Source organism: Cephus cinctus, unplaced genomic scaffold (assembly GCF_000341935.2).
Source record: "Cephus cinctus unplaced genomic scaffold, Ccin1 Ccin1_scaffold0299, whole genome shotgun sequence".
In the NCBI taxonomy this organism is placed as follows: Eukaryota; Metazoa; Arthropoda; class Insecta; order Hymenoptera; family Cephidae; genus Cephus; species Cephus cinctus.
The window spans coordinates 51,089-77,319 of NW_014333002.1; the positions used below are offsets into that span (position 1 = coordinate 51,089).

Sequence of the window (26,231 nt, forward strand, 5' to 3'; positions counted from 1 at the left end):
AAAAAAAAAAAAAAAAATTAAAAATAAAAATTCTCAATTCTATATGCACTTGTTATTCTTGTTTTTTTTTCCTCACTCGACAATGGCTACTCAGTTGTGTAAAGGCACACACATTTTGGTGTATCGTCATTCCTCGGGTTAAACCACTTCCTAAATTACAAGATTCTAGCTCAGGTTGTCGACCGTTTTTTGAGTTGACTAACCTGATCATTTTTACTTTTTTTTAGGCATGACTGCACGGAACATATGTGACTGCCTTGTATGGTATGTTTACCAAAATGCCTTCTCAAGGCAATTTCAACGAGATTACGGAGCTTTTGTACGATAAAACATTTGTTATCTTACAAAGCGAAACGTTATTGGTCGATGCGTATCGTGCGGCGACCGTTTTTCATGCTTCGTTTGCAGCTGCGATGCAGTTGCGATCTGGTATATCGATAACAATGGTGGTATCTATTGTAAATTGTGACGGCTGTGCTAACATTATGACACTGAAAATAGACGAGTCACCATTACTGATAACGTACCTATCATTACCATCCCCGTGCAAGGAACTGTCAGTTTTTATCAGTAGGGTCATTTTAATGGCTACTGTATCAAGATTTTCTGTTTGCCAGCGGAGTACAAAAATTCATTAAAGGTTCATACGATTACGATTCCGATATCACTGTACCAGAAACGTTACTACGTTCAACCGATGATAAATTTCCAAGTTACATAACACACACGATTTATTGCATCGAGTGTTTACGTCTCGAAGCAAAGTTAATTTTTTTCTCTTCTCTTTCAGGTAAGAATTATCGTGGATCACGTGGAAGGCAAACGAGCAGACCCAAGTAGTGAGTCGAAGCAGGAAGAGTCTCTCAGTAATGAATAACACGCGATCCAACGGATAATTGACGTTTGGAAAATTTTTTATCCAAAAATTACATTATTGCCAGACGATGTATTCGAAATAATATTTTCTTCGTTACTTTCTCTCTTTTTTAAATTTTGTATTGTCTTCGTCTCTTATTCGTGTTAATCACTTTTCTACGTGTACGGTATATGTACCGTATGCACGTGGATGATATTATAATAATAACAATGCAGGCCTTCGATCAATCCAACATCGACAGCTGTAGCTAAACAAATGATGTACGACGTACAATGGTAGATTCTGAGAGACAAACAACAAAGACATTACGTGTCGGGCGCACGTGCAGCTACGGACTTAATCGTAATTACCCAACAGCACCTTAGCCGTATACAAATTACGCTCGGTACGAATGGAATTCTTCCAAATATCTAACAAATATTATTTAGTGTTATCGTTATGAAAGTTTGAAAATTTTAAACGTCTACCTATTGCATACTCGTAGGATATATATTCGCTGGATGGTTGAATATATTTTTTAGTGTACAGTGAAAGTGATTATGATATATAACAGTTTTTTTTTTAAACGATAAATAGGATTTCACGTGACTAATTGGTATTTAATCGTTGTTACCACAAATTTTGAATCGAGTACTACTTGGCAGATCCATACTGGAAATTGTACAGGGGGCATCAAGATGGCCTCAAGGGGGGGACCCAGGTGTGATCAGGGCTTATTAATGATTTTTGGGTAAAAATATAGTTTTTTGTATTATTATGAATAGAGGCTTGATAATTAAATTTTGAATTGTTAATAGATAAAATAATTTGGTACACGTTATTTTGTTCTATTAACACGCAAAGCGTGACAATGATCAGAACATTGAAATTTGTAGACCTTACTGGACTTTTAAAATTCGTGATTTCATATACCGATCTTTGTCATTTTTGTGAAAATCGATCCTGTATATCTTAAAATAAACGTGACATGCGATGTTATTGATTAGGCGATATTATGTACAGTGTTCCTCTCGGTGTAGGTGGTGGCGTTTGTATTGAATAAACCTTTATATAAATATGTCGATGAATTTTTACGACGTAGAATAATTTCTCGAAATATTTAATCATCTCGGCAGGTATAACTAGTCGACTATTATTAGTATAGTCTGGCCAAGACTGTCGGGGTGTATTTGGTGCTCCGAGTCGAAAATATAAAACTCGCTTAAATCTTTGAATCTTCTGTTCCTTTGATCTTCAGATTCGTCGACAGTAATTTCGCTCTCATTTATCTTCAAAAGATCCTTACAGTTAAGTTGGACTCAATAGAGCTGCGAAGTTTTCGGAATTTTTTAGTTTGAAATAATATCTTAATGTTTTGTACACGGCATGTAATATTTTCAGGGGTACTCTAGGTCAGACAGCCGTTTTAATGGGATTTTTGAAAATTAACTTTAAAAACTATTAAACCTACAGACCTGAAGTTTTGTATACATATTTATTAACGCGTTAATCCCTGAATTACAAAAAAATTTACAGTGACTTTGAGCTCACAAATTTTTATAAAATCGTAATCAGTTTTACTTCGAAGTAATTTTTCTAGATGTTTTCGGGTTTTCTCTACAAGATGCAACCACTAAGAAAAGTGAAAAATATCATTTTTTATTGTTTTTTTTTTGCCAAAATTACATAAAAAACATGTTTTTTACACGATTTTTTTTTCTAGAAAACGATCGATTTTGTGCGGGAAAAATGTTTTTTTCACACTGAAAACGACACAAAACGTATTATACTTGTACAGTACTTGTACTTTGAAAATATGCAGATGGTTTTTTTCATTTTCTTCATAAAAATGGTATACTTCGAAAAACGACAATAATTGCAAATTATCTTTCGTGCAGACATTATCAGAGTTGTTTTAGTTATTTTACTTTTATGATGCTCCATTATTCATAAAAATGTATATTCGGGGATTTCTGCGGGCGCTGATTACGAATCTTCTGTCAGATTTGCAAATTTCAAAATAGCGGATCGAATATTGCGGAGAAAATTTTGCAAAAGTTCCCATTTTTTAGTGAGCTCAAAGTCACTGTAAAATTTTTTCTAATTCAGGCGTAATGAATTAATGTTTAAACTGACACTATAAATTGTGATAACTGATAAGACATCTTTATGAAAATTATACAAAGAATAAATCGACACGCAGGTCTTGTCGCGAAACACCTGTACAATCGTGCGTGTTGATTTCAGCGGGGAAAATGTACCATCAAATTCAGTCGAAAAACTATGCGAGAATTTTGTTGTTTAAGTAATTTGTAAACATTTTTCGCCAACGCGTCAGCTGATCGGTGCGCTACGTGTTATGGCGTCTGAGCTTGTAGCGGACCGATCAGCTGACGCATTGGCGAAAAAAGCTTACAAATTACTTAAAAAAATTATAATAAATTACCCGTGCATTATCTCTCATAGTTTTCCAACTGAATTCGATGGTAAATTCTCCCCGTTAGTAATTTCACTTTTTTTGATTGACTGAGTAATAGTGGAGATATGGAGACTAAAAGTCGGTTAGGCGCAAATCTTAGATTGTTTCTTATGAATCATTAATCTGACCCTGAAAATTGAGCTGATAGAAATTAATATCTTCATAAGGGAACCTTCAGCTATCGATCGGTGTAACTTTCATACCCTGAACTTCAACTTCATACGCGACATCTAAATTGACTGCACTATTATTCGTCTAGTGCAGTACATAATTCGAACCTCTAATCCTTCGCCGATCTTACAGTGTGTCGACAACTTGGCAAAAATCGTACTGCACCGTTGATGCGTGACCCAGATTTCATTATTCTTCAAATTAGTCACCGCGACGTTCGTGTAGTTCCCGATTCCCACGTCAAGTGGGTTATCGTACATTACGGAAGCGCTGCAATCGCTCGACCAAGATTATCGCGTGCGACAATGTCGAGTGATTCCGGCAATAATATCTCTGGTCTCGAACTCTGAAGATCGTGTCGTACCGAGAAGGAAGTTTACAAAGAAATTCCGTAGTGGCAATAAGAGGCTTTTTTATCGCAGTAGCAGACACACGGTGCATATACATATGTAGTAATAAACACATAACGAAGCCTCGCATAAACTATGCGCAGGTGGAGATGAGAGAAGGTGACGCGTGACGATGATGGACTCTGGCTGACGCTCCGGAAGATTAATATAAAAGTGGCGGAACAGACTTTGCTGAAGATAAATATAAAGAGAAAAGATAAACGACGGGAATTTTAGCACGCCTTAAGTGTTGCCGCGACGTGAATTCAATATGGGAATAACGTGGGACGTGACGGTAGGAAGTAATGGGCGCTTTTCGTTCTTGAAAAAGTTTAACGTCGTGACACCACCCACGCAAAACGTCATCAAGAATCTCAGGAAATTTGTCTGCTTCTTATTAACGGGCTTTATACCTACAGCTACTTCTTTGTTAATGTCTCCGACCAATTACGGGGATTTGAACCTAAATTTTTTTTGGATTGTGGTTTATTAATACTGTATTTCAGAATTACTATTACGTAAGCACTGTGATACACCATACTAGAATAATTTTTAGTATCTGGACAACAAACTGTAGTAGCATTGAAAATAATTATGTCAAAATTTACTTACTGATAACTGACTTTTTATTACTGACTTTTTGGAAATTTTTTTTTTCCACATACAAAAACCATTGCTACGGCAATACATTTTTCTTCGTGATAGATGTATGATTAACACAGTAAGAGTAAGTGGTAGTACAAGTCGACGTAAACTATCGAGCGAATTTATGAAGAAATTTTGAAAATAATATTTATTTTTCCGGGAGTTATTGTTTTAGTGTATTTTTGTTTCATCAGATAGTGTCAGTGACGCACGTTATGTATCTGTAAAAAAGAAGTACAGGCATCATGATTCATATTCTCAGTGCTGTGGTTATCAGAGACAGGTGACAAGATATGGAACGATTTTTCGAAAAACCGCTAAAGCAACCCGATTACAGAGAAATAAAGAGACAATCGGAATCGATAATCCTCTTTCGTTCGCTGTCACTGTTATCAAATTTATAATGAAGACCAAGTGTCTGGCAAGAATCTCTCGTACAACAAAATTCTATATGCATATATACGACATGCGCCACGTAGGTGCAAAGAAGTCGCAATTACATTGGCAAACTGTAGACCAGCCAGGTTGTACAGATGGAAGCGTTAATCTTAAAAAATGCTAATCCATTTGTATAACACTGAAGAAAACAGTGTAGATACAATCGGCTCTTGGTATAGAGGCCTTCCGTATAGTCGCGTTTCCCCTGAGCTCTCTTTCTAAGCTACCGTGCCGAGAGGGGAAGGCTTCCCCACTCTTCTGTCCTTCAGCACGCGTTAACCGGGCTCTGTCGAGCACTCGGCCTATTACAGCGGAATGGGGGCCTCCGTAATATCGGTCTCTCGTTAGTGTTGCGTCTCAAAGCCCCAGGAGCAACATTATACAGAGTTGCTTAGAAAAAGAAGCAAATTTGTTTCCAGACAGCGTGTGATTGACACCCAAAATATTGCTTTGCCAATTCTCCATCTTCAATTAATATGTCCACTTATTACAACATTTCTTCAATAATATCATTGCGCGGTCGACAATTGACCTTAAGGAAAGTATACAAAGGGCCACCTGTACAGGGTTATTTTTGAGTATTGCACCACCGAAAGTTCGTTTTACTATAGAAAACACACGGGGAGGCTAACTTCGGTTGTCACGATGCTCTTGAATGATCCTATATTATGTACAGGGTATTCCAAAAAATATTGTACCAATATGATTTCTGTAATAGAATCAAGTTCAGTTGGCGCGATAATCCTGCGTTGATTCATGCTTCACATATCACAATGAGATATTTATTAAATATGCAGAAATATAGGTATACAGTCAATAGCCTCATAATGCGCGCCCTCATACCTCTCAGAATGCACATATTTTAACCTCCCATACTTCATATTTTGTCCTCTAAGCTTCTCCCAATATAGCAGAGTCGGCACATGCGCAATATTGTAAATGGTTATATGCGCGAAAATTCAAGTCTAAAATATGCGTTCGCAGTTAAATACATGCAAATTCACTGTCACTGTTAATTCAGTTTACCGTACTTACGCGTTTCCTTGATAAATCCGTCTCTGGTCGCTTTTGCGATTAACTGCCCGCTTCGTATAGCAAGTCGACGGAATGCGCATTTTTATAAGTCACGTGCCATCCTACGGGGTTCGGTAAATAGGAAATGTATGCTTTATGGGAGGTTTGAGACTACGCACTGTTGTGACGACGTCAGACTTCGATTTTGACAGATGGAAGATAAGGGATTTTTAAAGTTCTACCATCTGCTACTTATAGCAATGCAATTAAATATCTTATTTTACTAAGGATATCATATTACACTAATCTTCGGTTGTGTAGATTAAAATTAAACGTAGTAACGGCAAGTATTGTGTATTCGTTCTTTCTTATCGGTTAACGTCAAAATGTAATGTCATAGCCCGATAAAACTATACAGTCACGAACACCGTATAAGACGATTCTTTTTTTTTCTCGAAATTTATTTCTGCATCTTCATATCGTGATTGTATCACCTCTTTAAGTTATCAATAATACTTTGAGTACCACTTGAGACTTCATACAGCTTATCCGTTTCTGGAAATCCTTAAGCCGGTTTGATCGTTAGCGCACTTCCAGGTAACGGCTCTGAATTTCGTATGCTCTTGGCAGGTATTGAATGACGGTGGGTTGCAAAATATTAAAATTATTTAGCATCTAGTTTGCAAGATATTGGAAATGAAAATAGTCAAAATTGCACAATATACTTTGCATATTAAAATAGCTATATTTGTCATCGAGATATCTTAACTTCTGGATGGTAAAAGTGGATGAAATTTTTAGGAGACACTTCCTTTGCATAGAATATAACTGCAATGATTTTTTAACCCTTGGCTGGATCCATAGGGTCAATTTGACCCAGCTATTTTTCAATCGCCATTCTCGTACATTCAGGATTTGAAAATCAGACTCAGAAATCAGATTCAAAATCAGAAAAAAAACTCGATCTACAGAAGGTTTTATCTTAAAAAATATGTAGATATAACCAAAAAAAATTTCAAGCCAAAATATTAAAAACAGTTGATTTTATAACTAAATTTTCTTTGGGGTCTTCAATGACCCCACTCGTCAGCTATGTTATCACAGACAAAGGATCCAGCTAAGGGTTAATTTAAAATATAATAATTTTATTAATCATTCGTACATCATTATTTTGACAATATGAGGTGTGAAAATTATTAAAATAAAGAATCATTCTTCTTTCCCTTGTCCGAAAGACAATATCTTACGTAGGAAATATTTTTTAATGAACAACATACTAGGCATTCTTCGAAATAGAAATACTGTTATTATGATCGGTAGTTGAGCCACTTGTAAGAAGCCAATAAGCCATTACAACACAAGCTATTGCTCGTTAAGAATTCGGATAAGAAGTTGCGAATCACCGTGAAAGAGAAATGCTCGACGATGTTGCGCAACTCCTAACTAATCTGTCTTTGGAACTGCGAATGTTGGCTTTATTAAGATTTTCTTTTACATGCACTGTAGTATGGTACCCAGTTACGACTACGTCATTACAGCATCAAATTTGATAATAGAATTATTAAAGCTAATAGAGACTCTTTGTATTAACTGGTCTACATTTGGGTCACACGACGTATCTTCATTATCGACTAAAAAGTGAGAATTATCTGGATAGGTGGCAAACGCTGCAATGGAATTGTTTGCTGTTAGGTTAATACGGCTTCTTTATTTCCTGATTAGTTTGCTCTACTTCGATAAGTAACAGTGTTCAGGCATCAGGTGTGTAACGAAATTCTTATAACTGCTTTAAATTTTGCCACGACAATACGTTACCATACCCGTGCGCCATCTCGATTAGCTACCGCTAAAGTAGGCCTAGGGAACCGGTAGTCCGTCCCTTTCGCCCAGCACGTGCGAACGAATAACGTGTACAGGTTATGCCGGTACCACGTTATCCACGTTAATTTATTTGATTTTGCATATTCGCACAATTTTAACAAAATATTCTCTTCCTTTTTATCCGATAACCAGTGTTAATCAACAGGGCCAGTGATATATATATGGCATTCACTTATCCCATAAATCAATGATAATATTGGGAAGTTCAAAAAGCGAGTATCAGAAGGTTTCCGATTACAATGACCATACCAACTCGATATCAAAGTTGAAATGATGCTGAGTAAAATTGACGACCAATTTTATGGAACTAATGGACAAAGCATCTCAAAAATACAGATAAGGATTATATTAAAACAATTGTTAGAACACGGTTATTTCGATATCTTAACTTTACAATTTGTGGTATAAGCGTATAAATGAACGATTGAATGAATTTTTTTATTTTCATGTTATTCGGAATTTAATTATTTGCGGTGTGCGAATAAACGTGAATTTGTAAAAATGAAACTGATTGTGAAATAATGTTAATTTACGTGATTCGCGTGTTGACCAAATAAATATAAATATTACAAGTGGATCAAGCAGCCGTACGACAGTCAACGTGTAATTTTATTCCCCGTTGAATTTTTGACTCTCAATTTCAAAAATTGACAACCGATAAAATGCGGAGGAATCTGAGGATAACGTAACAAGACTGAACACCACTTTGAAATATGCTCGAGCGGAACGAAGGATTTTCCGCATAATAAAGTCTACGTTGGCAGGAATAAAGCGGAGATATATAAGACGGAGAGTTCGGATTAAAAAAAAAAGAAAATACCAAAAGTACATAGGATGTCCAAAAAATGAATCAAAATTAAAATTAATTGTACAATTTATACAAGTCTAGTTATCTCATGTACGAAGCACGAGTCTCCATTTTTATTTGGTATTATTTACCTTCATCTTTTTTGGTAGACACCGTCATACTTGGGATTAAATTACAGAGAAACCACGGATAACGCAAGCCTGGCTGTTATCTACAATATAAAATTGTGTCAAATGCGCGTCGTGTTACCTATTATCTTTATACAACGACGAACACCTGACGAGAGACCGTCTAACGATTGCGTGTCAGTACTGTCATGCCGTGACGAACACTATCGTCATAGATTCAACAGGACATACAAGATTCCTCTGCACGTACGGATTTCGTTAACCAAAGAAACAGTCTAGAACAGACAATCCTTTATTTAGAACCCTAGAGGACCTTTTCGTCACGATACCTCGACTGAAGCGAAACTTGGATACGAATTTTTCGAAAAAGATAAACATATTCTAACGTGACCGAGGAGGTTTTGGGCAGGAAGGGAGGATTTTTGTATCGTTGGGAAATTCCTATTTAAAAAAATGCAGGGAATGAGGATTTGTATATTTTTAAGATTAAGGATGGTTTTGTGATAGGGAAAGCATAGGGAATTTCTGGGGTAACGGTTCCTTAATGAATATGTTATATAGGGGGGTGTAACAGTACGAAACTATAACCATCGCTATACTTCTTTAAGTCAGACACTATCCATATACATCGTTACACTGTACCTTATGCAAGTATACATATGCAGTAGTACGAACCACAAAACAGTTGGTCAGTCTCTCTTCCTCTTTCTATATCTATACGTTCAGTAAGTCCGTTATTTGCAAACGGATCAATACGCGCTCTGTAGGGTTGCAGAGGGAATAAAGTTACGTCGCGCACTGACTCAGACTTGGACACTCCAGAAACAACGAGGGGGGTCACCAGGTCGTACACGTGGAAGAATTCCTTTATGTCCGAACGTCATTCGTACAGTGGAATCTGAGAGCATATACGAAAAAAGATATAGAGGAAAATTCGTAGAACATCGAACAAAGGGCAGAGAAAATATATAGAGGTGAAAAATGAAACTACATGGAGGCGCGATGGTAGAGGTATATGTTTTCCTGAACGTTTCGATCAGGAAAATGGTTCAACATTAATGACGCCTGTATCTGTACTTTATGATCTTGGACGGTGTCCGCATTTATTCGATTAATCCAGTTGTAAAATCTATTAATGACTCAACGTCTTGGTCACCTTTTTAGTTTAGTATATCATTCTACTTGTACATTTACAAGGGCGTACGAATAGCATGGGTACTTGGGTAACGTATGTACCAGGTATACCTACAGTATGGGTTATTCAGCCCAAAGGCACCGTCTGAAGTTAGCACGTCCATTTGATTGTACAGTAGCACAACCGTTTGGGTTGAATAACCGGGTATATTGTAAAATAGATTTGCTGAGTTTTCCTTTTGATTTTCATAATAATTATTTAACATCTTTCATCGATTCGGTATACACGTTCACCGTTTTAGTATTATGCCATACCTTTTACGTATTTCTTCCTTTGTTTCCTACCCTCGTACGATACACGTGTGTCTGTTATCTGTTTTCTAAGTTTAACTTTCACGTGGGTCTTTTATCGAAATACGGAAGACTGGATTTACGTAAGGTACCTACATATATAAGAATGAAGGGATTGGCAATAATAATAGAAATGATATAGGGGTGGTTTAGTTTGACCTGCGCTGATCCCGGTCACGAGTATACGATCGAATTGCATGTCACGGTTCAAGCAGGGTGTATATGAAATTGGCTATGACTTATGGCGGCAATTTTGAATGGTAATAAAAAAAATGACGGTTAATCAAAACCGAATCTACCTGAATTTTGTCTTACAGAGGGCAGCAACAGTGACTTCCTTGCTAAGAGTGTTGCAGCTGTTTTTTTTTTACGGTTTTTTTTTGCTTCTCGATTCAAGGGATTGGTTTACGACTGCAACGTTTGATAATGAGTTAGTAATCCATGAGAATATGATCGATCGATAACCTTGAACAAACAAGGTGATATTTCGTAAGCCATATGGCTTCCTGCTTTTTTTCCAGTTGCTGTTAGGTGACGTTGCTTTTGCACAAGAGCTATTTCCGGCGACGCTATCGCTTCCGGGCCACTCCTGATACGTGACTGTGAATTTGCCAATAGGAATTTACACCTGATAGGGGAGACGATCACGCCTTGAGTCAATTTTTTCGAGGTTGGCTAAATTCTACAGACGAACTCAACCAGTTGGTCGCGAACGAATGATTTCGTTAATTTAGGCAGTGTGACTTCGTTAAAAAAATTAAAGATTGTGAAGCTCATTATGTTAATAATGTTATGACGCTAATTTTCTTTTATTTTTAATCTTGGCACACTGCTCTGATTTTCGGAATCACCCAGTTGCGACCAATTGGTCGCGATCAGCTGGTGCGATTCTCGTGAATAATAGTGTTGCGAATACTAATGAAATCATTCGTGATTTTAATTTTCAAAATTATTTTTTTTTTTTTACTTTGTCTCGAACTCTGATTGGCTATTTGTCAGACAGTCTTAATCATCTTATACGTCTTTTTTCATCCGCGGGTTACAAAAATTTTTTAGCGTGTCTCTTGTGAAACAACGAGCACACGTGAGGTTGCGTGATACCGCAAAGATAATTTCTGGTAATCTTGTAATGATTATAAGGGACGGTATCGTGACGTTTAGCTGCTATTTAATAATGATGAATATTTACTAATGACGTTATAACAGTTATTGGAAACGGAGGAACTAATTTTATTGATAACGTATACGTTATCAGCTCGATTGGACTCTCTGCTTGATAGTAAATTCCGAATATTCAACGTTACGTAACAACGTTCTTAGCCGCATAGACAAAGTCTTATATTTCGTTGCTTTATGATTCAAGTATTACAGTGTCTTTTCTTTGTATTTTTTAAATGATCATTTCTCCTATCCAGAAATTTTTTTCACTGATTAGCCGAGTTCTATTATGGCAATACTTACATGTATATCGAGAGTGTTCCTTGTTACCGATGCATGATAATACCCAAAGTTATCCATATGGGACATGCGAGTTCTCTATTTAACTCCCATATGGCAGCGTCACCTGACAGAACCGTGCCAGTACCTCTGGCGGAGTAAGTTTCTTCATGCCGATAAAACAGTTTCCATCGTTACAACACTGTAAATGCACTATATATACTACCAGGAATCATATATACGGTTGAAACACGTTGCACCCATCTTTGACGGTCTCGTATTCTATTTATTCGGGACACCCTATAGACACGCTGTAAAACCGCATCTCAGCCTGCATCGCCTTGCTCTCTCGTTTTCTCTCTTACCAAAAAGACCCCAGGAGAGAAGACCGTGTCGTCAGAGAAAGAGAGAGAGAGAGAGAGAGAGAGTGCGGGGAGTATATTAAATTATATACCGGGTATACTAAAAAAGAAATTGTACTGCGGTTGATTAATTTCATGAAAAATAAAGTTTTATACACACCGTATGAACTAGGGAAATATCCGGTACTATACTAGAGTCAATAAATGATACGATTGACGCTTCAAATTCTAGGAATATTTTACACGCTAAAATACAGTTCACATGGGTATAGTATAGCGGCTTACATTACAGTGCTCTTAATTCAAGCGCCACCTTGTATATAGACAGTGGTTAGTTTCGCTGCTGGTAGCCTTTCAAGCTGCAGTTCACAGTCCGACGTCGTATGGAAGGGGAACGAACCGTACTCTTTTCTCTATACGATCCTCGCCTTATGCTATAGTACATCGGTATTGTATAGTATATACCGCGATATACTGTAGATCGTTATATCCCTGAATAGTGTTGCGCACTGTGCTATATACATACGTTTATAGTATAGCGCGCGTTAGTCAGCTATAGTGTGATCCTATTCTATCCAACCCGATGCTAGTCAGTGCTTGCGGTACGTGCGGCGTGCAAGAAGGCGCTGATGCGCGCCTTACGTGTGTTTTAACGTTCGAGTCAACCCTTGAAAATTGGCATAATTGCATAATCTCAGTGTAAAACAAAGGATTAATCGCACCGAGCCACGAGGGATTACGGTGAATCGTATATGGGAATCGTTAAAGGGAATTTTTCATGAGCCCTAGGGTTTTTCATAGGTATATTTTTTAAGTACAGTGTGAACATATATTTATGTATTATGCGTATATATGTACAGCCATAAGTAGTTACTCTCTTATATGGGAATAACTCGGAGAGCTCGTGCGCCCTCTTTGCACTCGGCTAATTAACGGGAGTCAAAGTTCAATTGGTACTATGGTGTGCTTTCTATCCCTGTACGTAAACGTCTTCTAATTGGAGGATGTCACGAGGATGATAATTAGCCACTAACTGTGATTTGTACGCGATCGCCAAGTTTCACGTCAGGAACTTGCCAGGAGTAGAGAGCTCGAGGGTATCCTTGTTCCTCTTGATTAGTAAATTTTGTATCCGATGCGATCTTGTTGTTAGTCAATAATGCCATCGTGTTTTAAAGTGTCACTGTGTATACGACAGATAGGATTTATCGACATATAATATATGTACGTACACGTGTAGGAAGTCGGATCGCTCGTATCATTCTTATTGTAATTGTCGCTAATCGAGTATGTTGCTGAATTACGCGGAAGAGCCAATATTTCTCGTAGCACGCGAAGAGCTTACGTAATGCGGACGACGGTTGGCGCCGGAACGCGAACCGCATCGCGGATGTATAACTGAACGTCTGATCACGACTAGACGCCTGATCGTAGCAAATTGAACTATAATGAGGCCGATGGATAATTTTGAAAATAATCGATAATCGGTCTTAGACGATTGGTATTGTTACAAAGATACACGTCATATATGGATTGTTCGTGTAAGGATATAAACGCACGGTATTACACAGTGCAGTGCTTGTGGCGTATCTTTCGATCTATTTCATTTTTACTTTTAAATGCTTTACGAACTTGACTTAAATTTCTAACGAAGAATCCTCTTTATGGGTTCTTAATAGACGGCCAATATCCTTGGTCAATTAATCATTCGAGACGTCCTTACAAGCTTCCGATATTTCAAAAGGCGGCGGGGATCCCGATAAAGGGAAAAGAGAGCGAAGAAAAAGTGAAAAGTGCCGAGGTAAGAACGGGAGGATCAAGGCGTATCCGTAATCGGAGTGGAATCGTTAATTCTAAGGAATAGAGACTCCTCGAACATCGTCGACGAGGAAGCTCGTGTTCGCGCCACGTGCTCTCCCCGGATGACGGATTATCGAAGTTTGCGTACGTCTTCGAGGATATCGTGGGGTTTTCTTTATTTTTCATTTTTCTTTCGTACAACCTTCCTGTCACTTTTCTTTCGAACTCAGCTGTATCCTTCGTCCTTATACTCGGCTCCCCCCAAGCTCCTTTAGAATCCTTGTAAGTTTAGGCCTGCCACACTCCCCCTTGAGATTGTCCGTCTATCGTCCGGTACTGCAAGATTATTTTTTATCTTAACTATACAGGGGCACCAGGGTGCGATTGGTACATTAGTGCACGTGGTGACGCGATACGATATGATGTGTACGTACAGACATTGCTGAATATATATATATATATATATATAATATAAACAAGTGCAAGTACGAAGTGTGTAAACGAAGGACGATGTACCGTTATCTCAGTTGTCTCGTTATCTCCACGACTTAATTCCACTTTTGTTTAATTACGCGTCTACACATGGCTGCGTAATCATTTGCGTATATAGGAAAAATGTCCTATTTGAATTTGGACGTACTCCTAGTACCTGTAGACGCACGTTCGTTCTGCTCTTTTATCGAGTTGAGTCTTAACTAAGAGTTTAAAGTCATTCGGGACGTCTTAGTCTCGATTTCAAGATTTTTCGTCGCCCGGTATATGTTATACAGTATGTATATAGATATAGGATTTAGCTAGTTTAAAAAGGGCACAAGGGCGCCTGCCAGACGGCAGGTGATGACCGAAGCCACAGGGGTTTCTAACAGCCTCCAGAAATTAGCTGTTAACCCTAATACCAGTTCTGCTCCTTGCTCCCCGAACCATCCCTTACCAGGATCTCATCCCTAAGAGAGACAAGGACACAACCCTGAAATTTACTGAACCTCTACCAGGTGCGAGAGCCCATTCACGTCGTGCCGGTTCTAGCAGTCGTTTCGGGACACGTTAGGTTGCATTAAATTAAATGTATTTTCACTCCTCTCGCACCCCTTTGCTGCTTTATATATGTATATGTATATTCCTGACCTGTTACTATATTCACGTTTTACGGTGCTTAACATTTCTTGGACTGTTTCGCAGTCTATGCGATACGTATTGGAGTCTCGGTGACTTTCTGTGCTGTGAAATTTTTACTGGTGTCTCCGTGGCACCTTAAAGCCTGGATCACGGGTCGCTCAAATTATGTATAGCGTGTTCACTTTCACTAGACTCACGCGTAGAGTCGTGTGTCTTATTCAAGTGTTTCAGAGATAAATGGAATTGCTTTCGCTTTTCAGAAATAGTTCAAAAAGGTACCGACCGGTTTGAGTGGCACTGCACGAGACATTCGCAGGTTTAAGTGTCTGCACGCCAAGAGGTCTGGTGATAAGAAGAAGATGAGGGCTGAATACGTGTTATCAGTAGGATATTATCGCGTCGTGTAAGAGACGAAGACAAAAGAGTGAGGATGTAGTTTGGAATTTTCCCTAAATAGCCAAAAAGTAATAAGCAAGTTAGCAAAGCATTTTCAAATATCGTCTAATAATATCGAACGATACTCAAAAAGTGAAAAATAATCCTAATATCGAAGCTCTGTGAACTCCCCTTAATAGTACGTGCGCGTAACTGGACTCGTGATATATTATGGCCAGGTGAGTTAATATGGATGCCTTTTCTTTTTCTTTTTAATGCGAACGAGAAAGAGTGAAAATAATTTTTCTTCCTTGAAATTATTGCGCCATTTAATACCAGCGCCATTGAGCACATACGCTTCAATTACGACTTGGCAAAATAAATTAATAAGCCCTCCCATTAGGCCGTGCCTATAATTGACGATGGCTTTGGCTCACCTCGTCTGCTAATATACTGGCAGCTCGCTTTTAACGTGGAGCCATAGGCGGGGGCTGGCGGGCAAAATGCAACTATCAGTATATATATATATATATAGTCTACGTACAAAGTTATGAAATATATAACTACACATTGATCGTATATACTCCGTGAGTTTGCAAGTTTCGTGTAAGCGCCTATAATTAGTGTTGCCAGCATAGCTTCTTATATAGCACAGTCACTTGCTTACTTGCGTATTACTGGGAAAGGCTTGAGGAGCTTAAGTCATTAACTTTATCGATAACCCGCTACTCTGTTCTAGTTAACTTCTCCAGTGCGCTCACCTGTCACTCACTGACTTCCGAGTGACTCTCAAAATGATTCGTACCCATGCTGTCGTTAAATTCAATGTCTCCCTGATCAACCTGAAATTTTCAATTACCGCAATGAGGTTCATTGCGAACTTACCTTGACTCGCGTAGATTATGCGAGAATACTTTAAATTCAAATTCGATGTATCAGCCTTTTAATAAATTTCCTTATTTGTTTCGACTCAGAAAATCAGGTCGGAAAATTATTCGTTCTATAAGAAATGCTAGAACTTTCTAGGTGCAGAAACTTAAATGACGATCGGCGTTACGCTGTCTTTTGTTTCCATCTGGTGAAACAGTACGTCACTGCATGCAAATCAGTCGTTCCGTTAGTACGTAAAAACAGGGGGCGCTGAGAGTCAGATAGAATGGCAGCGGAGAGGCTGTTAATATTAAAATGGCACAAGGAAGGAAAATGTTACTCACGAAATAAGTGAATTATTTGGTAGTGGTATGTGGAGTGTGGAATGTGTTCTTAAAAAGATAATAAATAATAGCAATATCGGCAATAATCATAGCAATGCTGGCCGAAGCAAGATTTTGACACAGCGGGAAGAAGTTGCTTTTGTACGAGAACTAAAGAAAAAACCCTTCGTTAGCGGACCTCAGTTAGCTAAATGCGTGTATGAAGATTTTAAAAAACATCTCAGTGCTGACCTACGTGAACCTGGCACCCGACTTAAAAATATTATAATTTTGAAAACACGATTCGATTGTACCCCGTTTATACCTGTTTGTACCACTTTAATTTTCGTTTGTACCTCAAAGAATTTGAAATTACAGGGGGGTCAAAAACCCGCTAGCACCCAATTTGGAGTAATTTAAATTCTGTTTGCAGGGATGAATTTAGAATCGTTTGTACCCGTTTGTACATACCTCCTTTCCTTTCGATAAATATTAATATATAAAAACATTTTTTTTCCTTTTTTGTTTTTTCTTTTTTTGGCTCTTCCTTTTTTGCTTTTTTACATTTTTTGTCGCTTATGTTTTTTGAATGTTTGTATTAAACCTTATGAACATTTGTCCAAGTTTATATTCCGTATAATAATATCGCATTCTAAAATTTTAGTATAATAATTTAATAGAATAATAGAATAAGGGAGGACTAGCTACGATTTTATTTTGTTTATAGAAATAAGCTGAATATTTTTCTAATTCCATTGCGCATTCACAAGTTCCAGGGCGTTTTGAATACAGTTTCGGACTATATAAACGTCTTAATTTATCATCCACAATTTCTACAAACTAGCTAAATTTTTTTGAATGGTATTATTACTTACATTTTCAAATCCACCAAGTCAAGAAGATTACTAATTTTACTTTACCTTCATTTGCATTCGTATTCTAATGAATTAACTTTATTAATCAATATTATTTTATTCGTATGTTATAATTAGGATAGTTACAATAATAAGAGTAATAAATTACTCTTTGATGTTAACAGTACTGTAATCAACAATTCCAATGGATTTGAAAATGTAAGTAATAATACCATTCAAAAAAATTTAGCTAGTTTGTAGAAATTGTGGATGATAAATTAAGACGTTTATATAGTCCGAAACTGTATTCAAAACGCCCTGGAACTTGTGAATGCGCAATGGAATTAGAAAAATATTCAGCTTATTTCTATAAACAAAATAAAATCGTAGCTAGTCCTCCCTTATTCTATTATTCTATTAAATTATTATACTAAAATTTTAGAATGCGATATTATTATACGGAATATAAACTTGGACAAATGTTCATAAGGTTTAATACAAACATTCAAAAAACATAAGCGACAAAAAATGTAAAAAAGCAAAAAAGGAAGAGCCAAAAAAAGAAAAAACAAAAAAGGAAAAAAAATGTTTTTATATATTAATATTTATCGAAAGGAAAGGAGGTATAAACGGGTACAAACGATTCTAAACCAACAACCCTTCGCAGATTTGAGCCAGCTCAAAAAATGGCGGAGTTACCCCTTAGTCAATTTTGAAAATCCTGTATCTCCTTACCCATTGGGGTACAAAAGAAAATAACGGTGGTACAAACGGGTACAAACGATTCTAAATTCATCCCTGCAAACAGAATTTAAATTACTCCAAATTGGGTGCTAGCGGGTTTTTGACCCCCCTGTAATTTCAAATTCTTTGAGGTACAAACGAAAATTAAAGTGGTACAAACAGGTACGAACGGGATACAATCGAATCGCGTTTTGAGAATTATAATATTTTTAAGTCGGGTGCCAGGTTCACGTAGGTTCAGTGCTGATATACGTAGAAGAGTTGTTGGGAGTCGTGATTTTCATGGTAGAGGTGGCAGCTAAAAAGCCTTACATTAGTACAGAGAATCGTCTGAGGCGATGGAAGTTTGCCGGAGAGTACGTAAATAAAGGTAATTCTTTCTGAAAACATGTAATCTTTTCGGATGAGAGTAAATTCAGTGTTAATGGTTTAGGGGTGTATGTCTTGAAATGGTATCGGAAAATTAGCGTTTACCGATGGTATAATGAACGAGATGGTACATTTGGAAATTTTGTTAAAAAAAGCCTTCGAGCTAGCGAATATAAATTGGGATTGGAAAATACGTTTGAGCAAGACAACGATCCAAAACGCACTGCGTGATTATTCAGCTATGGATTTTTTACAGACTCCCCACCGATTGCAAACACCTTCACAATCCCCGGATCGTAATCCAATTGAATATTTATGGACAGTAGTAGAAAAGCGTCTGCGTCGTTGTCAGATTACGTGCGTAAGAACATTAAAGGAAAAATAGTGGAAGCTTGGAATAGCATCGAGACTGAAATCCTGGAAAAATTGGTCGACGGCATGCCTGATTGTTTAGAAGCAAAAACTAAAGGAAACGGTGGACCTACCGAATGTTCGTTAATTGCTTATTATTTTCCTTTTTTTGAAAAATAATATAAGTACGAATTATTTGGTGACCTGATTTTGGGAGTTGAAACAGATAAAGAAATTTATTTAGGCTGTTACGTCCAATTTGGATTTATTAAAGTATTCCCATGTAATCTGTATGAGTCAAGGCACGTTGGCAATGAACCTCATTGTTGTATTTGAAAGTTGAGGTTGATCGGGCAGACATTGAGACATTTGACATTTTGAGATCCACTGTACCTACACAACGTATATCGATGTTACGGAGTTGTCGTTCTGAGTGACTTTCTTCAATAAATTGACAATTAACGGTATTGATGTTTTCAAAGTATTACGTAAGGCACTATAGGCTCTTTTCCTAACGAGATCACCGTGAGTAATGGTATCAATGAAAATTAAACTAAAAAATTAAAATGAAAAAAAAATTTTTTTTTTTTTGAGATATTGAGATGATTTCGATTATCTAGAGAAAAAGGAATTATTGAAGTATCGTACAGTATCTGCTTATGATACAAAAGTGAATTGAAACAGTGTTAGACCATACAAAAATTATGTAATTAATAATAATTATATGACAATACCCATACGACCTCGTTTTCTCGTGGTGCAATTCCGGCATGATCGATCGGCAATAAACAACTGCGGTTATTGTTCTGACAGAAAGATTAAAAAGGCCCCTCAAGGTGAGCGTAGTACGCGTTACGCGTATCTTCGTTAAGTTACGCCGCGTCCTTAGATCACCTGAGAAAAATTTGAGAATCTGTCGAGCTCGCTGATTGCTCGATTGTGTTATCACATTGGTAAACAGTGAAGTTTGATATCAGGTCTTAGTGTCAATTTTTAACAATAATTAGTACCATATGAATTTCATTTAAACACGCATTGCAATTCCATCGCTTGTTTATATAAACATGCAAAGTTCTGTTGGAGTAAGTCAGGTACAGTCTGTGTATCGGTAAGAAGGTCACTACAGTACACTCTGTTAAGATATTATCGGTATTGCATAACACTTAACGTTTTGTTACTTTGAAAAGTTATCACTGTCCGTGCAATTATATCTTGAGATTATATTTTCATGCGAATAAGAACGTCCAACTTTACCAGTTGCAAGTTATGTTATGAAGTTGGTATCATTAAGCACAAGCAGTTGGATTTTTTGTTTGACATCTTTTCTTGAGTTCCATAACGATGCTTATACCGTTAGTTCAGTCGTTTGGTCTTTTTACCTGGAAAGTTTCAGGGGAGTTTCGAAAATTGGTATTTTTATTGATTTTCACGTAATCCTTTCGAATTTTCATTTTGCCACCTTGGCATCTTTGCCGCTCCTTTCGGACTCATTTTACGATTCAAATAGTTATACGATAGATTAAACTAGATGAAATTCCCTGTAGCTTAGTTTTTTTTTTTTTTTTTTTTTTTTTTTTAATAAAAAATTGATGAGTTCTTTGACGCTACTTTGGAAAATGGCAGCTTCGTCGCAATGTTACTTCACGAAATGTAATTACGAACGTCTTGCAACTCGTTGAAATTGAAGGGTGCACTCTCGGTTTGCGTAATAATCTTAAACGAGCGCGTTAAATAACGGCTGGAGGTTTCAAAGTGGTAGCTCGTGGGTGGTAAGGAGAGAAGGAAGTAGGGAAAGAGACTGGATGGGTACGAGACCCGCAAAATCTACTCCGACACGTGTATTGGCGAAAAAATTAATTTCCACTCCACCATGAGGTACAGTAAGTGGCGCGAGTTATGATGACTACAGGAGAATTACCGATAAGATAATGAGAAACCGGATACCGTAGACCGAGGTGTCGTCATAGAGGAACGATCGGGCGGAAGTCAGTGAGAATTGACAGCTGAATCGAGCAGCATCACCCTTATTAATATTCATATTGTAATTAGAGTTAAGTTCATTTTTAAATCATTTTTAAAAAGGATAAATTCATATCCAACAATTTAATTTGCCTTTATTTTTTTTCAACGCTTGGTCAAATATTTATCGTCAATACGTGCGTTGGTGTAAAATCCTATTGATTTACGGCGTTCGAACGCTGAAACTACTCATTTTATAAAAAAAAAAAGGAATAGTACATAAACTATGAAATTTCTCTCTGGTTTAATTTATTACATAACTATTTTCATCATAAAGTCGTTGGAAACGAAAATATTGCCAAAAAAATGGCACCAGCAGTAAAATACGAGATGGCGAAATGAAAATTCGAAAAGAGCAGCTCAAAATCTATAAAATTGCCAAATATCACAACTCCCGCAAAACTTTCCACGTAACCACCTTTTTCAGCACCAAATGACTGTACTATGTAATCTTGGGCAGATAAGGTTCCCGTGGAATTGCTTTGCAAGTCAAATATTTTAAAAGGTTCCTAATCCTTTGTCGGTAACTGTTGGGTAACCAGGGAAGGAAGGGCTAAGGTACAGACGCCGTGTTTGAAAAGGAAAAGAAACCAACGTTCTAAACTGAATGTTCCGTCACGTTTCTTACTGGCATTGAGCCAGTTTGAAATCTTTACTCTTGGTGCTTTCTTCCATCTTTTTATCATTCCACCCACCTCTTTCTATCATTACCCCACGTATATGTTACCAACCAACAGAATCAAATGCTCTGGGACGGAATCTGGATGCTCGCACGTTCGCTAATTTTAATCCAGTCTCTCTCTCTCTCTCTCTCTCTCTCTCTCTCTCTCTCTCAAGAAAGATTCTAAGAGCAGCCATGACCGCTGCTTGTCTCGCGAACATTATCTTCTTCCTCTTCATCAGAATGGCTTATGGTTACTTGGAGAGGCAATTGAATCCCGCCCGAAATTCACAAGAGTTCGCGTAATCGTTATTCCTCTGCACGGATCAGACGCTATTATGTATTTCGCGATATCTCAAAACCAGCATCGTCTCTGAGTTATATAAAATACATGGTATATATTTGAGTATCCAGATTTCTCGGTAGTTAGGCCAAGGATTTTTAGCAAGAAATTCTTGTAATGTCTATCGATACTGGAATAACGCGCAGGTTATAAGAGTTCTTCGTTTCTCTTTGATTTTTTTTCTTTCTTAGAACAAAAAAGTAAACAAAAGCCTTCACGATCGTTCGGGAAATTACGTCTCGACGAGACAGTTCGATAGGACGTTACACAAAAAGCGGTTGGTTACCTTGATAACAATCGATTCAGCCTCATGGATGAGTTAACGGGGCGAAAGATGAAATCTGCGAGATAGAAGGAAGAAGCTCACGTCACTTGTTGATTCTTATGCATTTTTCCGCGTATGTCAACCAGTCATTTCGATGCAGCGACACGTGCTCCGTATCATACGCTATGAATTACAATTGTTATTAACAATTCTTTACGTCTCTACCCTCGAAATTATTGGAAATCGAAATGCTATTCTTCAACGGGTTCATCGTTGTATTACGAAACGCACTGTAGGGTTTAGGCACTAACGCTCCTACGTAAATATCTATAGATCTTACGTATGTTGACTCTCGAAGAATCCACTCGAAAAAGAACATCTGGCGTCAGCCATTATTTCTCTAAGATTCAATAACGGCGAATTCTCTTACAAAGTTATGACTCGTAGGGTAAATCACGTTAGTAATTCTTAGGGACAAGTATTCCGGAATGTGATGAGGAAAATTGAGACTTCCCAGTGTACAAGGAGACCGTTACCGTTATCCTTGTATCCAGCCACATCCGGTCCTCCCTCAGTGCTTCCTTCCTGCTCGCCATTAACCGTTCCGCGAGGTCTTCTCCCTTCCGAATAAACTGCGTGAGTCACACAAGGAAAAATGTAAGGTCCAGTCAATTTTTATTACCCGGAAGTTCTTAGAACGTGCTGTCGAAACAAGGAAAACGTGCGCCGCTGTCAATCGTGAGGTTGCTGATTCTTTCGTCATATAAGAGAAGGTGTTTCATAAATTTTCGCAATTTCCTATCTTTACCGTGAGTGCGAGAGAGATGCGTTGATACGTCGACACGCACGTAAGAGAAAGACAGACATATACCGCAAGCCCCAGAACGATGTTTCGGCTGCCCTTAAAAAATCTTTCGGTAACGGTTTAACGTATTGAAACGATCTAACGGTCCGTTTAATAATTAATATAAATGTTTGTAGTTATAATTAAATAATTGTAAAAAATAGTTTTCACCACTGAACTGTTCTTAACTGAATGAAGATTATGCACAGCCTTGATCCGTTCAAAAATGTGGAAGCTGCATGGCGGATACGCCCACCGCGACGCCGGCCTACCGGATGTGCGCTGACATATTACAGTACGTTATACAGGACCGTCTGACAGATGACGTAACTCCGTTCTGCTTCGTTACAATGGTATCCTTTATAATCTACGCGCCGGCGTCTGGTACTAGCATACATTATTCGTGCGGTCACAATTTCTCAACAGCAACGTCGCTCTTTGTCCGTCATTAAAACAGAAACACATGTTACGGATTGTGCGGCGGAAGAAAAAAGCGTCCGTGACGCAAGACAATACAATGGACCGTGCTTGGGGGTTTTTTGAACTCGACGAAATTATTCCTGACTTTTAGCCGAGAAACACGTTTTTCTTACTCCGCGGTAAAAACGACGCGGACGGTTCTGCGTTTGTTTCCTTTGGCGTCGAGTTCGAGTAAGGTCGAGCGACGGCCTTCGTCCATTTTAGACGCGTCTTTCGACATCATCTACACGATTGTATTGCAGAGACCCGGAAAATCCTTAGATCATTGATCTACGTTGTTACAGAGCTTTTCAACCTTTCGGATCTTCAGCAATGCATTTCTTTATATACTTTGGTTACAAGCCTTCGGATTTTCTCGACTGATAACAGGCTGTGAAATAAGACGTAGGAGAGAGTGGGCTAATATCGGTCAATGGGTAATACCAGCGACCCTGATTTCAGCTGAACGAAGAATATGAACAGGAATCCCGTTGCATACTTTTCCTACTGTAAAATAAATATAAAAAATATCATTTCGCTATTTTTGTCCGACGCAAAATTAATATGAGGTTCGAGTTAAATAATTGACACGTATCGATGCAAGATTTTTCATGGTTATGATAACGGTTTATGTATACACTTAAGGTCGAGAAATCTAATTTCCCGATGATTCTTGAAAGGTCAGTTTAATATCTTAGTTAATTATTGACGAAATCGAAATATTGTCACCTACGAATTATTATACGAATTATTACGGGAATCTACTGTCCCACTTAACTCGATTCGGTTGTTGATGCCTGAGACGAAGACAGAAAGTAAATAATTATTACCTGTATCCAAAATTTTATTATAATCTTTAGATATTTTTATCTTACACACATAGTCCACTCATGTTAGCTGTACCACTTGTTAGTCGACATAGTAGAATACAAATTTCCCATTTTGAAATCGGTAAAATCTGTCTCCTGAAATATCATCCTCCTGGCTGCGTTTTTGGGTTATTTCGTACACCGACATTACTCGACCTCTAGCCAGCGTCACCCGTCTCCGTGACTAGTACGAGCTAATGCAACATTTTTGAAATAATTCAAAAATTTTAATAATCAGCCATTTACTAAACTAATATTATCTAAAATACATAAGGTTTAAGCTTGGGTGGCTGGTATTCGCACGTTCTCTTCTACGATCATACTTTTGAATGGAAATAGCGCCGGTCGGTTTCCTGTCCTGTGTATAGTCTCTGTAGCCTAGTGTCAAGGTCTCGTTGGAAGTGAATTGCTTGCAGCATTGATTGTTGAGTATGGTAATGGCAATGGTAATGACTAAACCATATTCTCCTATTGTGGAGTCTCTGCGCTTTAGAATTCAGCTGTACTACATAGATCATATAGATCATAGATACATGTAGAAATAAGTGGATACCTGATGATGTAACTAGAACCTCCGAGAAGAAGACCCATTACTTAGAGATAGTACTACCAGCACGTGGACTGTCGTTTTTTATTTTACGGTTTTCAAAAAAATTCTCTTCTCACCACCGTTATATATTTTCCTATACTTTATTGCCGTACCGCGTATCTATCGACGATCTGCGTACATGAATCATTGGAATTTCGCAAGCATCGCGAACTTATGCAGGTTTTACGATCGGCCAAGCGTATAAGTGACCTGCCCGATGTACGCGATCGATCGTAACGGCTGTGATAAATCAATCGACAAACTTTACGAGAATTGATTCGTCATTGGGAATTCTCTGCTGATCCTCAATGTCGATAAAATCAAAAACGAGAGAAATAGTCGGAACCAAATCGAATTATTGGAATAAACAATACTTAAGTAGAATTGATTTTATGCCGGTATACATATATCATATTACGTAAGATTTATTTATCAGAAGTTACTTCATATTTTGTATCAAGATCGATTGTTTACTGACGACGGATAAAATCCTCCACCTTACGATTTATCATCATTCAATAACACCCGCACCTTGTCAGATATGAACCCGGTTAAGTATATATATGTATGTGTATAAATAGTAATAAAGTATAGTTTGGGGACAGTTTCAGTAATACAGCCGCTAGTTTGAGAACAATTGTATAGTTTCGGGTCGGACCTCAAAGTTTTTTCAACATAATGTATATTTTGAGGCCCATAAAGCGACTGTCACACCAAATTTGTTTACTTTTTTTTTAATGCTAGACATCCGGAGTTGTGATGAGCTTAGAAACTGTTTCCTTAGGTTAGGTTAGGTTAGGTTAGAATTTCAATGGTGTGATGCGTGAGGGTATTAGCTAAAAAAAACGTTAGCTTGCTATTTTGAATGCCGCTTAACCGCCTGGGTCCTCAAACTATACTTGTTACATGATTATATATATATAATTGTACTTATGGTATAAAGAATAAATTTGTATCTACTGTGGTAATTAGTCGAAGCAATCAAAGTCTGGATATAATTATATTATATGTATATGTAGAGACTAGATTCTACTTGGATTCACTTGGAGGGATGAATTTACTATTGGTTCGTTTGTATTTAAAATTTTCAATACGGGAAGGAGAATGTGAGATTCGTGAGATGTCAATATCAGTCTCTCTGTTCAACATTATAGCGATATTTCTTTATAGCATTTATATCACTATGCAGACAATTGTTTACTCATAGACCACTAATAAGTTGAATATAGGTATATTCTCGATATAGGATTAACCAATACGAAAGCACCACTTGAAGTCAGGTCGGCC

The 26,231-nt window shown here is 37.6% G+C and overlaps 1 protein-coding gene across 6 annotated transcripts in view; it reads left to right on the forward strand.

Annotated features, from left to right (window-relative positions):
- The window catches only part of LOC107266130 (dual 3',5'-cyclic-AMP and -GMP phosphodiesterase 11), a 73,367-nt gene that overhangs the window by 13,430 nt on the left and 33,706 nt on the right, over window positions 1-26,231 (forward strand). The window contains exons 1-2 of one of the 6 annotated variants that reach the window (XM_025083423.1): window positions 12,697-12,894; window positions 15,270-15,623. The exons of 1 other annotated variant lie outside the window; for it this stretch is intronic. Coding sequence is in view for 3 of the 5 variants with exons in the window: in XM_025083422.1 (XP_024939190.1) it covers window positions 23,220-23,322 (103 nt within the window). In the remaining 2 variants the exon portion in view is untranslated. Of the gene's footprint in view, window positions 1-12,694; window positions 12,895-15,269; window positions 15,624-23,204; window positions 23,323-26,231 lie in introns of those variants that run through there. 4 more of the 6 variants (XM_025083421.1, XM_025083424.1, XM_025083418.1 and 1 more) reach the window with 4 other exon arrangements.